This window comes from Phoenix dactylifera, chromosome 12, assembly GCF_009389715.1.
Source record: "Phoenix dactylifera cultivar Barhee BC4 chromosome 12, palm_55x_up_171113_PBpolish2nd_filt_p, whole genome shotgun sequence".
NCBI classification, from domain to species: Eukaryota; Viridiplantae; Streptophyta; class Magnoliopsida; order Arecales; family Arecaceae; genus Phoenix; species Phoenix dactylifera.
This window is the reverse complement of record NC_052403.1, coordinates 325,454-340,242: the sequence shown is the minus strand read 5'-3', so window position 1 is coordinate 340,242 and position 14,789 is coordinate 325,454. Positions and strand designations below refer to the sequence as shown.

General features: G+C 42.6%; 1 protein-coding gene across 2 annotated transcripts; it reads right to left on the bottom strand.

Annotated features, from left to right (window-relative positions):
* Positions 1-2,402: 2,402 nt before the first annotated feature.
* LOC103715497 lies at positions 2,403-5,195 on the bottom strand. 2 transcript variants are annotated; one of them, XM_008803142.3, is made up of 5 exons: positions 4,510-5,195; positions 4,086-4,424; positions 3,668-3,968; positions 3,238-3,345; positions 2,403-3,147 (listed from the first exon to the last, which is right to left on the bottom strand). In XM_008803142.3, exons 1-5 carry the CDS (start codon positions 4,810-4,812, stop codon positions 3,029-3,031), a joined length of 1,170 nt encoding a protein of 389 aa, XP_008801364.1. In that variant the 5' UTR covers positions 4,813-5,195; the 3' UTR covers positions 2,403-3,028. The 2 variants fall into 2 exon arrangements, with proteins under 2 accessions (XP_008801364.1, XP_008801363.1); XM_008803141.3 differs by having other exon boundaries at positions 3,668-3,983; positions 4,510-5,194.
* Between the last annotated feature and the right edge of the window lie 9,594 nt (positions 5,196-14,789).

The following is a 14,789-nucleotide window of genomic DNA, read 5'->3' as shown; positions in this document are numbered from 1 at the left end:
GACGTGCAAGTGGTCACCAGAGGATATCGTGACTGTAGGGCTGGGCGCCTTTGCTCACCGGACCCAAAGAAAGTGCTTAAAACAAATAATAACTAACTAATTAATTGCAGAATAATGCTGGGATAAACAGTACCTTACAAGCTGGACCAGCGTAACGCTGAATTACATTGTCGTATTAGGTGGGCTTCGTTTTAATTGTTTTGTAAGTATTTGATTTCCAAGGAAGTTTGAGCCAATCTGTGAAGAGTAGTTTGCCGGAAGTGTGAACCGCATCTCATTCGTCTTCGCCCGTTCCCTTCAATCACAGTACATGAAATTGCAGAACTAATATATATTAAGAAAAAAAAGCACTGCTGGAACGCGGCGCCAGCACGACTAATTACAGTGCATGACTGGAGCCGAGATTTGTCATTTAAGATCTTTTAGCAATGAGGAATTAAAATCCGAGTTGATAATGATTAGTAATTCTTATTTCTAAATCAATTAACTACAAATATATTTAATATATATATTTATATAGAAGGATTTTTTTTTTTTTATACCAACCGTTCACAGCAATCTAGCGTAAGTATTGCCTACTGAGTCGAAAGACAAAATACTCTATAGTGATGGAGGGACAGGTACACAACGGATCGAGAAAATTTTTTCAAAGTGATGAGCAGTAAAGAAGGTGACCCAGCCAGTAACTCTGTTTGTCTTCTGAAATACATGCCCAGTCTGCAAGACGTCATACTCCTGCAGTAACCGTCGGACGTCCTCTAAAAGTGGATGATCCAGAACTCGTCTCGGTATCGAAGACATCCTTTCATGCAGCCCTAAGTTCAGTCCCCAAAATAGATAACTCAAAGGTGCATTGTTTTTTTGCTACAATCAGTCTGAACTCGTGATCTCTAATTATAAAGACAATTCTCGTGACTCCTCCATTAGTGAATAAATTATTATTAAAATTTAATTTAAGATAGCCGGGGTGGAATTCTGAGGACGTGAGTACATCCTTAGCTCTGGAGCAGCAAAGGGGGAAGTAAGGATTCAAAAATATCTACTCACGCTTACCCCCCAAAAAAAAAATCTTCTCATGTAACCAAAATGTGATAGCCGATGCACGGGAAACATCGGGTCAAATCGCCAGCGTAAAAAAAGGATACGAGTATCTGTGAAGTGGAAAAGGGCAAGACCGCGTGATCCTCCGGACAAAAGCTGGCCCCACAAATAGCAGCATGTAAAGCCCCGCGCTACTGTGCGTGAACGGCAGGACAAGCCAACGAGACTCTGCGTACTGCCCGAATGTTTAGAAACCTAAACAGTTGTACCGGCACATCCAAATCTTAAAAAAAAAAAAATTTATTTATACTTGTACATTAGTTTTCGTTTTCATCAAACTGAAAATTTGGTTCACATGGTCCTGATGGTTGAACCAACCTGGTGAACCAACGGCGAGTTTGACTCTGAGGAGGCCCACACAAAAAAATCGGTGCGGTCGAGCCGTGACCACAATGTCTGGGCTCTTGGGCACCTACCAAACCAAAGCACGGGAGAACACCTAATCAAATGGACGGGACCGTAACGTAACTAAAAGTCCCAGAGATCTCAACAACTCACCACTCCACTCCCATTCCCGTAGCCACAAGTCCTTAAAACCTCCATGACCCACCACTCCTACTCGTTCAATATCACGCAGCACATCATGCAACGAGATCCGTTTGATCGCATGGTCCACAGACAACGATCGCGTGATGATCGCACCATTTACCTGCGGAAACAACGTGTCACGCACATGGTAGGGCCAATTGGGGCATCCAAATTTCTTCACGGATCTCGAAACACTTCACGACTAATTTTCAAAACTGACAACACACAGGAGATATAACGTGCAGTCCACCGATGCTAACCCATCAATACCGATCATAAAGCAAAACTGTCTTCGATACTACGAAACCTAGCATATTCTTTACAAAGAAAGATTAAAACTTCGATAACTTTCGGAGAAGATAGAAGTGCACGAATTGAGCGGTCGAGCAGTGACAAACCACGCATCACGCCACTCCCCCATGTCCCAAAGAAACAAAATGCGAGCATTAATAATGGGGCTAAAGAAAGCGGACGTACGGCCGACGACGCCCACGATACTTCACGCGCAAGCAACCGTCCACGTCACCACTTTCGGAAAAGATTAAAAATGGTTCAAACGTCAGTCGCGATTTTATATTTTGAAAGCAAAAGAAGTACAAAACCAAAGGAGAAAAAAAAAAGAAGAGGGAAGAACAGAGCCAATCACGCCCGACGTCCAAAGATTCCATTCCGGGTAACGGACCGGCCATCCACAGCGACATACATCAGGCCCAAAAGAGATGGAGAGAAGATGAAGCAAATCAGACATCGCAGGACAACAGATGAACAGGAAGGAAATAACACAGCGCAGAGTGGTTTAAACAAACACCTGACACAGCGCATACTATTAAACCACATTCTTTTACTTAATACATGAAGGTTTGACAAAGCATGCAACAAATCATTGTCATCCTATCTTCCTACCAACTCCTAACAAATCATTGCCATACGAAAAATTTACAAGAGAAAATATACCCAAGGCAACCAGATACACGCTTTGCTTATTATTATTACTCAAGCCCAAGACGCTTCCCAGTTTTTCTGCAAGTTTAAGAGGCTGCAAAGGAGAGAATTAGGTGGGTTTGTAGAGTAAACAACAAAGAACTGATTCACTTATTTGATAAGTGCCCACTTGCGAATTTCCTTCTGCAAAACAGCGGAAAACACTGCGGACTTATTCTTCCCTCCTGTCCCACTATTTCCGGCACCGAAGCAAAACAACATGCACTTCCGCCCATCCAGCACTTCCGCCATCCAAAAATGCAATATATTATAATTCTAGGTCCACTAATAACAACACCTACTGCTGGTTCTTTATTTTATTTTTTTTTTCTCCCTTTGATTTAGCTCAACTCACTAACTCATACCTACAGCGACACAACTTGCTACCAGTAACAAACAAGAGGTCAGTGGCGAGGGGCTAATAAGTCCATTCCGGAGGTAGGCGGATGTCTTGGCTTGTAACGGCCGCTGGCTGAGGACGCAGGTGGTTCCGCTTCTGATGGGAGAGCCCGGAGCTGCTCCGGCCAACCGGTGCATCTGTTAACCAAAATAAAAAGCAGTCGCCTTAGAAATTGCCATCTCTATAGGAAAAAATTGAAGGCGCATTGAATGAAAAGAAGAGCTTGCCGTGATCGAGAACAAAGCCACCAGGGTAGCGTTGCTGGGCTCCCAATTCTACCCGGTTCAAGTTGAGTGCCTGCACCACTCTATCCGGAAGAAGCACAGTAGAACAACCTGTTGGTAACCCAAAAGAAGAAACAAACGATTAGATGCAGCAATATATTTACAAAAATAAACCAAAACCAGATTCCAAGTCAATGGTACACAGAAAAGACGCGAGGGATTAAAAAACTTGCGTTGTTAGCGGAGAAAAAGCATCAAGGAAAATAGGACGCAAAGGTTACTCAACTTTGAGTAATCTTCACAATAACAAGAACAGTGTTGTTACTAATAATAATAGATGCTAAAAAATTAACTGCACGGGATGCTACTTGTACGATGATTCGCCATGTCAAAAGAAGTTCCAGTAATAGAAGGCGGTTCCGGGTAATATTACCAGGCTTCTTGCGGGACACGGTTGGAGTTCCGACCCTCCGAGGCAAGAACACGCCGGTGCCGGCGGACTCCCTTCTGGCACCAGATCCGGTGAGGAAAACAGCTCGCATCCCGGAACCAGGCTGCTGCTGCTGCTGCTGTTGCTGCTTCTGGAGAGGCGGCCACGCGGAAGACGGCAAACCGAGAGGTCGACCGCCACACCGCCCATCCCCGCCATAAACACCGCCGCCGCTGCTCCCCTTCGCTCTGAGCTGCCAAACCAAACGGTCGGCAGAATGCTGCTGCTTCATTAATTGCTGCTTCTGCAAATGATAAAACTGTTGAAGACCAAAAAGAATACCCCAAGATTAAGCGAATCAGATGCTGAGAACACAACATGCCACGAAAGAAAGGAGGGATCTACGCATCCATCAACCTACCTGAACCTCCTGCAGCTGCTGCGGTGTGAGTACTGGAGTGCGATGATAACCCGGGTTAGCGTTCACGCTGGGATTGGTGTTCTTGGAAGGGGCACAAATCGGCGGCGAAGGCATCCTAGGTGGTCCCAAGAGTCCGCGGCCATAAACGCTCTGCTCGTTTAACCGGAGTCGCATCACCTGTCCCGCGGCTTCGTATAGCATATCCCACGGATCGTCCGTGCGCTCCTCCAGCGGCGACGACGGCGGCGACGATACCAGCGAAGGGCCGCTGGGACTCCCCCTCCCGGAGGCCAACCACGGGCTCAGCGTCGACTGAGGAGAACCGGCCGTCACACGTATCTTCTCGCCAGAAACAGCCACCAAATCAGTACGGACATAAGCAACAACGCAAAAAGAAACCCCAAAAATCATAAAATATGCCTACCTTGCTGCCGTGACGGGGGAGAGTAGAGGTCCCCTTCTCATCGTCCTGGAGAAAGGAACGAGTCATCTTTTGAGTCAGCCCGGCGATGTAGTCCTCCTCATCGCTCTCGGTTCCGGTCACCGACTCCACCGGCGAGGCCGGATCGGAGCCGAATCCGAACGTGATCTCGCCGGGAAAGCAGGAATCGACGTTCCCAGCTGCTTCCGCCTCCCTGTTGCTCTTCTCTCCTCCATCGAGGAAGAAATCGTCGCAAAGGAAGTCGGAAGGGAGCCAAAACTCCGGGTCCTCGGGGTTTTTCTCCATACAGGGAAACAATAGAGCTTGTTGGTGACGGTCCGGGTATGGAGGTGCTTTGAGGGGAAGGTGTTTGCTAGAAATAGGAAGGGAAGGAGACGGCGGGCACGATTCCAGTTGGGGTTTTGCCGGTTGTTGACAAAAATAATGACATCCCGCGGAGGGAGGGAGGTAGGGAGAGGTGCTGCTCCTCTGGTTTCCACTCCCGGGGGTTGGTGCTGGGACAGGGGGCTGGGGCTCTCAATAAAAGAAGGAGACCGGAGAGAGAAGGAGAGAAAAGCACGAAGGTTTGTTTCCACTTTTCTTGCAGACGCAAAGATCACAGAGGGAATGTCGATAGCGGCGATTGAGAAGAGGGCCAAGTCTTGCCGGTTTTAAAGAGAGGACGGTGATTTTTTTAGAGAAAGAAGGCGGCGAAATTTTATACGCAGGCAAAGAGCAAAAATTTCCACTCTCTCTGCTACGTGCCATCTGTCACGTCCCTACACAACCCGTCCTTCCGCCATCTGTCACGTCTCTAGACAGCAATTCCTTCCGCATTTCGTGATTCTGAATTCTGAATAATTATACGCACCCTTGCAAAAGACATAACTGTCCCAGCGTCATTATGCATGACCACCAGCCCCATCCCTAAATTTTCAGGAGGTAAACTTCAACGAAAGTGTGCTTGACGAGGGACCTGGGAAAAGCGCTGAATTCCTAATTTGAAACATCGACTTCGGACTAATTATAGTAAGAAAAACCGGCTCTATAATATTTTTCGTTTTGGAATTGAGTTCAAAGCTGCTTAGAAAGGACACCAATCAAATTAGAGACCCAACAAATTCATTTAAAAAATAACTCGGCTACCATGATTAAGTTAATTCAGAGGTACATAAGAGCAAAGGATGAGCAACTGTTGCTACAGAATATTAGAAATTTTTTTAGAAACTGTATGACTTTTCAAGTGACTCATGCCCATCGTTGCGGTGATCAGTGCAGCATCCTAAAGGTTGGCTTTGCAAGAGTCAAGAGCTTGCTCAATCTTTTTTTGTTGTTGTTGTTTTTTTTGTATTTTTTGAATGTATTTGTTCTAAAAAAGTATGATGTACTGGAGTTTAAAGAAAAACATAAGGCAATGACGAGATTGTCTTTCTCCTAAACCTTGTCGTTATTGTATCATATAAGTTAAAAATAATAAATTATATTTTCTGCTTAGTAATAAAGGTTTTATACTTGGATAGGCGGTCAGTGTCGCGGAGGACCTAAATACCAACGAGCCAACGACCTAAGATGCCATTGGCTTGTCTTCTTTCCCATCCGGTTGCTTAAACCACCATCCATGCTCCTCAATTTTGCTAATTCATTAATCAGTGGGTTAGCTCAACAAAATCTGAGGGGAAATCACAATTTATAATAATAAAAATAAAAGATGAAGTGGTTATCAGTTGTTGGTATAGGAAGGGGCAAATACGTCATAGACGTGTAGAGGGGAAATTAGAATCCGGTTACCGGCGCGAAAAAGGATCCGACACCCACGTCGGTACGGAAAGTCGTGCATGACAGGTGGGCATGTCCCGCAACTCCACTCCACCCCTCTCTATTTAATCACCCTTAGTAGAAGCCCGACGCCAAGTTTACCATATTACCCACCAACATCCTAGGATTCCCGAAGGCCCCTTTCCGTTCCAACTATCGTTCCCCAAAATATCGTCCCTATCACCTCCCGGTGTATTCACCCTGGCTTCCCTCTTTCTTTACCATTCTTATCTTTTGGTAGACAGCTGAGACAGCAACGGGAGACCGCTCTTCTGGAGCGAGTGACCGCTTGCTTGCTTGCTTGCTTGTCGGCGTGAGGTGGTGACGGCACCCCTCCCTAGTTATCGGAAGCTGAATCTATGGCACTGGTGACGTGGCGGTTGCGGAGATTCCCTCAGGATAACCGTCACCCCGTCGCCATCGCCGTTCACCCACCGATTTTTATTCTTTTCTTTTAAATAAAAATAAAAAAATAAACAACTGTATCCGCCTTCTTCTGCCTGTTTTAACGGCCGTCACTTTCCGTCGGCCACTTGACGGCAGCTGTCGCTTTTCCCTGAAAATCCCGCCGCTGACGACAGACGGCGAAGGCCGCATCCTCCTTTCCCGGACGCCACTCCGTCTCTTTACCAAGATGGTTTAATCATCCATGTCCCCAAAAATTAAGAAAATATTTTATAATAACCAATAAGATAAAATAAATTGGAAATAGAAAAAGGTGTGGGAAGGTGTTAGGACGTGGTGGGGACGTGACGCGGTTACCTGCCGAAAGGGACAGCACGGAACGACGTGGGATAAAGAAAAGGCGGGAAGCCTCAAAAGAAAGTAGAGTGTATGTATATATATATAAATACATTTATATATATATATTCAGTAAAAAAATATTATTTACGGATTTAACGAAGTCATTAAAATAAAATAATTTCGTTCTTAGCATCGAGTTTCAGAGCCTACTCCAACGTTTTGTTTTCATTACTATTTTAAAATTAAAAAAATCGTACGGATTTGCGAACGAGGAAAAATTTAAAATAATAGGCAAAAGACATAGGTTTGGGTTCCAGGACTGTAGCCTATTTGACGCTATTTTTTGAATTTCCCGCTGGAGAGGGGCTCCCAACGGCCACTTTAAGGCCGTGGACCACGGTTCGAATTTTGAACAGTGCCTTGTCCCCGGATGGGCTGGGGCGCTGTGGCAAGAAATGGAGCCGTCCCAGGCGACTTGCTGGGCCGGTTCAAGGACCACTCTTCGAGGAGTGAAAAATTTTATCCAAAAAATTATAGTTTTTAAATAAATATTTCTTATATAATGTATAAAAAATATTCTTTTAGGTACAACACCTATTCATCCTATTCTGGCATGGGTGTAGCCAGCAGAATCAAAAACTACAATCTGACACAGGCGGCGAAGCGCCGCCGGATGCGGCTAAAGAACCTCTCGAAAGTGCTGCACAGTATAGGAAAGGACCCAATCTGCCGTCCTATTCGTCTTCCGATACACATGCACTGTCTGAAAGGTACAACAATTTCTCAGCATCAGACGGATGTCATATAGCAGGGGACTCCCATTCTCCCTCTATTCCTCCTTTCGTATCCAGTCGATCATTATAGCCATCACTTATTTATTTTTTATATATTTAAAATCTGTATCAGAATCTATTATTTTATAATTATATTGTTATATTATTGTTATAGGTTTTGAGATATTTTAGGAATAAAATAATTTATCTATCTTTTGGATGGCACAATTTTTTTCTATTTTATGAAAAAATAATATGCTCATTTAGAAAAGCATACAAATATGGTAAATGAGTGAAGGACTGGAGTTTCCGGGATGCATCTACTTCCAGGACCGGCTTCCGTCCGCGAATTTAGTGCCCAATTTAGCTCCAGCCTCTTCAAATTTAAAAGCTTCCAGTTAGGCGCCTACATTGGGTAGGAAGCGGTGGATGGGCTCAATTATTGCAGTGACCGAGTGGATAACGACAAAAAGGACGATGCCATGGATTGTTTTCATCGTATCATCATACGGCCGCGGGGCCATCCCAGTATCCGACCCCCTCGCGCACCCAAAAGGATGATTACATGAAAGATTTGGATCCCAGAAATCGTTAGAGTTGGACGGCCCTGATCTTATCAAGGGGGATCGCATGGATCTGAGTGCGGCGGGGAGACTGCCCTAAGTACGAGTTGGTTGCCGCAGCACCTAATCATGCTGCGGTGCCTCTGCTGTTCATCTTTTTCTTCTTCTTAATTCACAACTCTGATTTGGGAAAAGAACGTGACTCCGACCCCAAGCCAGTTAAAACGATGGCCCCTTCGAGACATTTTCTTTCCGTGTGGAAGATTTTTTTTTTTTAGAATTTTTTATATTTTATGAGTATCGATATATTAAATAAAATCAAAAAATAACAAATCTCCATCTCTCCAGCCCACATAGTCTTTTCAGAATAGTAGGCCACATAAAAAGCCATCCAGTCTGCTGCTTTATTTACGTCTCTAAATACATGTTTAGTTTGAAAAATTACTCCAACACTCACAATCTTTCAAGTATTTCAAAATAGGGTCTCTCTCTCCGCTACCATTTGGGTCATTTTGGATCCAAGTGATCACGGTTGAGTAGGACCGTATTTTTGTCCATGAAATAGTCTCCAACCAACCGATGGGACATCATAAAGCCGTTTTTATTTCCACTCCCATGTTTTCTGATAGTGCACCGCCCTTTTGACCCCTGCCGACGCTGGTAACAACAGCAGGTTGCTCCGCTCTGCATCTTTTCTCCTGATCAGTGGTCTGCGGTGCCGCTGCCGTCAGCGGCAAGTTGAGGGGTGCGTTTTGTAAATCAAGAGCATGAAGTGAAAATATCAAAAGATCGTGCTCCGGATGGGCTCCAGGTTTGGGATGGGGTCAAGTAGGACCAAGGAGGAGGTCTTGAGGTAGAAAAGTGAGGGAAGAAGATATGGGGTGGTTGATGGTTCCCCCCTTGATAATGTTGAGCTTTGAGTGACTCTCAAGCATTCAGCATACCACCATTCTTGGCTTTAATCCTTCCCTTTGCTTTGTCGCTTTAAATCTTTCAGGATTTTTGGGCCTACTTGATTTCTATTGTCTCTCATCTCACATTGGTTGCTAGGTTGTACGTATTGTAGTTGTTTGAGTCAACTTGATATCGAGTTAAAAACTACAAGACATGAACTTTAAGAGTGTATTCCGCTCAAGTAAGCTAAGATTAAGAATAAATCATACCCCTACCGAAAAAACTTGAAGGAGATATGTGATTGTAATAGTTATGATGGTCAAATTTTTCATGACTGGTCTAACTATTTTTTTAAATTTTTTTCGAGAAAATAGTATATCATTCAAAAAAAAATTCACATAATATATCTTTTATTATTCCAAAGTAGAGCCAAACAAAAAATTAGCATAGCCCGAACATAATTTAACTAATTTATTTTTATTATTTCTGGATAAAACGTAGTGAGATGATTACAAACTTTTTCCTAAGTTATATAGTGAAATTCGATATCAACCTTTTGTGTTTTTTTTTTTTGTCCTTGTGTAATTGAAATAAATTCTTAAAGATTTTGATTTTTGACCGACAAAAAGCTTTTTGCTTCCGTTGATTTTTGATTTTATTGGATCATAGAATCTGATGTCCAATCAAAATGAGCAAAGAAAGTGTCCTCGATACCTTAATCGACAAGTCTAGTCATATCTTACCCACAGAAAATTAGCAAGTCTAATGACAACTTGTGGTGTAGAATGTTCCGCTTAATGATCGCGTAGGACAAATAATGATTGCTCGTGGATAGCTACTTTATGATTAAAATACCAAGGATTTAATTATCACAAATCATAATCTTGGAACTTTAATTTTGATGTGGAAAGCCATGGTGTGGAATATGAAATCCATTGTTAGTACGATTCTCTCTCCCTTTTTCTCATGATTCAAAGTGATGTCCTTGTCCATGACTTTAAATGATGGTGCCATAAACATGGTTGCACTAATGACCATTATGAGGATTTCTGCCACCTCTCTTTCGTGTTATCGAGATAAATGATGTAAGATACATAATAATGATAATTTTGTATTAAGTAACTTTCGAAATTGAAATGAATCGTTATAACATAAATAATAATTATTATTTTCGTTTATACCTTCTCTTAAGGAAGTATTTTTGAATTTATATTTTTCATGAAATTAGTTTCGAAAGTGATTAATTGTGCCATCTAAAGAAATATTATTTAAACTATAAAAAGCAACAGAAAATATAGCAGGGTTATTTTTTTAAAAAATTCCAGTTATTTTCATTATAACATCATTATAAGATTTCATTACAACCGTTATGATGGTCAGTGATAATTTTGCTGAGGATACATTATGACGGTATAACATGTTATTTGAAACATCAACCTTGAGTTAAACTTAAAACCTAAAGGCATGCGCACATGAATAAAAAAAAATGATCTTTTACCAATATAAGAAAATTGTTTAACGAGAGACATACCCGGACATCTACTAATCCTCTCCAATTATGCCTCATTTTTTCTATTATAAGTTAGAAAATGAATTCAAATACATGAACCTGTCTTCATATTGAGATTTAAAGCTTTTCTTGGTATAATACATTGAGATTTTAAATTATTATTGAACATCTTCTAGGTGCCATGTCCGATATATATGCACCGGGGATTTAAAGTGTTCCCTTTGCATGCGGGCTTATCATTCCAGCGCAGGCCATTTATACTTGTGATGGCTATGGGCGGCCACGGACTTATTGTATTTTATTTCATGCATCAAACTCTGTGAACATGGGCTGCTAATTAATTAAGCCCTATAATGTTCCATTTGTAGAGATGATGGGTGCTTTGGCAAGTCTACGTGTAGCGGTACCAAAATATCCTTGATTAACTCTGGCTCTTCATCAAAATATGCAGGACACCCACTCTTCAAGGACATGCGACAATGGGGGCAGGTCATCCTTATCTTCAAAGCAACCTATGCCTACTGCGAAGCTAATCAAACTGCAAACTAGATTGTAGGATATGTTTCGGATAGGGACATTGATCTCGACGACATGGCTTCAGTTCCATCTGCATTTCGGCTCATTTTGGCAGCAACTACAGTAGAATTGCAGCATTTGAGAGGCTAGCAGTTGCCAGATTTTTTTATGTAACAATCAAGAATCTCATCCAAAAAAAAGAGTCGGAAGGTATTATTTGAGTTTTTTGATTTTGTAAAATTGCCTAAGATCTATCCAGCGAATAACTGATGTGAGACTAAACACATGTCTGCAATGATCCTCATATTTTGGGTATCAGAAGTAATGCAGAGTCTTCTTCCCTGCTTTAAGAATAAATTTGTTGGTAATGGCAGACAATTGTAGTTGGAACAGTTTCATTACACAATATGTTGTTTTGTTCTTTTGAGGATCCCCCAATGTACAGCCAAAAAAAAAAAAACCAATCTATGAACATGTTTCGGGCTAGATATATGATAAATTTTTGGCTTGGGTTTGAAGAATGTTGTATATGATATACATCACAATCTAATACACATACTCTTTTTTTTTTTTGCTAAAACGGGTATTTTATACTACACGGGTATGAATACACCCAGCAGAATCTGCAAACAAAAGATCCCGGAAAGCATCGGGCAAGTCATCCCCACCAACCCATAGGGTGCTTCCTGAGTGGCTCGCAACATACGCCGCCACCCAGTCAGCCGCCCCGTTTGCCTCACGATATGTATGCATAGCATGAAAAATAAATTCCTCCCTCAGCATCAACCATATATCACGGAGCAGAGGATGGACCCCTCTATCTCTGAGAGAGCCCCTTCGAACCCAGCTGATCACCATGGCCGAGTTACCCTCCAGAAGGATGGAGCTCGCATGAAGTACATGTCGTGCATACCGTAATCCCATCCAAGCCGCCCGTAGCTCTGCCCCTGGGACCGAAGTGTCAAAGATCTGACAACCCCTGCTACCATCATGTTGGAACTCGGACCCCTGATAACAATGCATATATTGGCACCCTTGAGTGACTGCAAAAGAACACTTTTTTTTTCTTTTTTGATACGACGGATGGTTGCTGGCCATATACTTATTTATATTATTTTTTACATTAATTCATAAAAAGTTTAAAATTTGAGCATCCAATGACTTGTGGTATTAATGGTATTTTATTGAAAACATCTTGCCTTGTGCCACCCTCCGCCACCTCATCTCCTCCTTTGCCTACTCCGATGAGGTCCTCGTGCTAGACCTCGAATGCCTCGAATCCTAGCGGCACTCTACCTTGGTCCTATGTTTCCTTGCCCATCACAACCCGGAGAGCTGCCTCGAGATTGTCCAGCTTGGCGCCGTCTGTCTCTTCCTCACATTCCCGTTCTATCATCGACTTTGGGCGCCACAAGCATAGAGTCACCACCATCCTCAACCTCCTCACTCCTCAGCAACAAGAACAAGGACCCCATTGAAGAGCCTATGAACCATCCAAAAATAAAGAAGAAAGGCCATCAATGAGTCGTTTCAATCACATTAAAATTAAGGTATTTGCTATATGTACTGAGGCTTCTCCTAGACTATCATTGATCACCATAGAAAAGCTTAGGTTCGTAAATATATGTATATATATAATTTATGGCTTACAAAATTTAGGCAGCAGTGTAGCAAAATCCATGATGTTTATCTCTATAATAGAAATAAGGTTTCAATGAAGAGATATCCTTGCCAATGTGAGGGACTTCATGCCAATTGAGGAGGAGGATTAGTGCTCCCCATGTTTATTTTTTGGCTTCTTGTATAACTTTAATTAAGAAACTAGGCAACCAATCAGCAAGAGCCATTCTCGCAGATCCCATGCTATTCTGCCATCGCGCCTGGAGACATGCCTACGGGCTTCTCTCTCTCCATTGCTATAGACGGAGATTTTGTAGCCTCGCCGCATCGCAGAACAGTGGAATGCATGCACATGGACCGCCCTTCCAAAATCTCAACCAAGTGCTCGCACCGAGCCAAGATTAGCGTGAGAGCTGATGCATCAAGAAAAAAAATTTCAACCAATTTTTTCGGCTTTGATGGCAGTGCTTGCGTTGAGATTAGTGTAAGCAGCCTGTCTTAAAAAAAAAAAAAAAAAAAAAGTCCGTCTCGGTAGTCCACCACCGCCCACTACGTCAGGGTTCGGGACAAGCCAACCTTTCCACGTGGAGCATGTCCTCCGTTCTACTCATTCTAATAATAATCGACAGAGCACTCGGTCGTGGCCTCGAAAAAGGCTTTGGCAAGTTGTTTGTAAACCAGAACTAGAAAAATATTTGCTCCCATGGGCTCCAAGCGCTCCTTCATGCGGGGGACAAAAAGTGGCGAGGGCGCGGTTTATTAGGTGGAGAGTGAAGGCGGGGCGGTGAAGGAGGTCTGGCGGTTGGAGGACATGTCGCATGGAATCACGGGAAAGAATCTCGAATTAGATTGCCGTGTCCATGACCATGCTGTCCTCTCCCCTCGCGGAGATGGCGGCTATTCATTGTTGCTTTGAGACATTGGCAGTCTTCAGATTTATGCCATCGTCTCTTTTGAGCCAGAATTGTGCAAAATTAAATGCATCTCTACATTTTTTTTTTTTTTTTGAAGCTACATGCATCCGAGCACGAACAAGAGGACCGAGCTTTGTGATCAGAAATTATAACTCCCAACTTATTGCAACGGAAGACCATGTATATTCGATGTGATTATCATCGAAGCAGAACTTTAATCTATATTAGAGAGCATCACCTTTTCGAGACTTGTTCTGGATGCGGACAGGATACCTTGAAAGGGATTCTATTACGGTGATCGAATGAATTCAAGACCAGCACAGTTACGACGACGGGCAACTGCTACTTCGGGATATATACAGATTTTCAAGAGGGTGTGGCTCTTTTTGGGCCATTCATATCTACCAAAAGGCAAATACGTTGTTAAATAGGTCACCTTCTTTGCTGCATGGTACTTGAGAAGATTTTTTTGGAGAAATCATGAGTTTATTCCGTTTTCTCTGCGTCAACTTTTTTTTTTTCCTGACTTTATTAACATAGAGCAAAGCTGCAAAGGTTAATTTCTCACTGCAGTTAGCCCAACAAACTAATGGGCCACTCCTCTGAGGGATCATGTCGAATATAGTGAACAGACTCCCTTACTCGAGCTACAGAAAGCATGGCGAATGTTTAAAACTTTAGCACGACAGAGAAAACAAACAGGCAGATTAATAGGTTTCGGATAATCCAGTAAGAAGATGGCGATCGAACATTCCTAGGCGATGCAAGTTTCAACAATTCCATCCCTGCTGCCACCATAAACATAAAATTATTGTTCTCTCATCATATCTCAATCTGCGGAGGCATAATAATATTCAAGAAAAGTTTGAAAAAAAAAATCCAGAATCAGATTAAATTCCATTTCTTCTATTTGGATTTTGTATACTTTGTTATT

Excerpts from the sequence above, each read along its gene's own strand:
- LOC103715497 (XM_008803141.3), bottom strand. The coding sequence starts at position 4,812 with ATGGAGAAAAACCCCGAGGACCCGGAGTTTTGGCTCCCTTCCGACTTC. Across the intron at positions 4,425-4,509 it reads TCCCCCGTCACGGCAGCAAG|ATACGTGTGACGGCCGGTTC; the intron begins GTAGGCATATTT and ends TCTGGCGAGAAG. Across the intron at positions 3,148-3,237 it reads TGGCTTTGTTCTCGATCACG|ATGCACCGGTTGGCCGGAGC; the intron begins GCAAGCTCTTCT and ends TTTGGTTAACAG.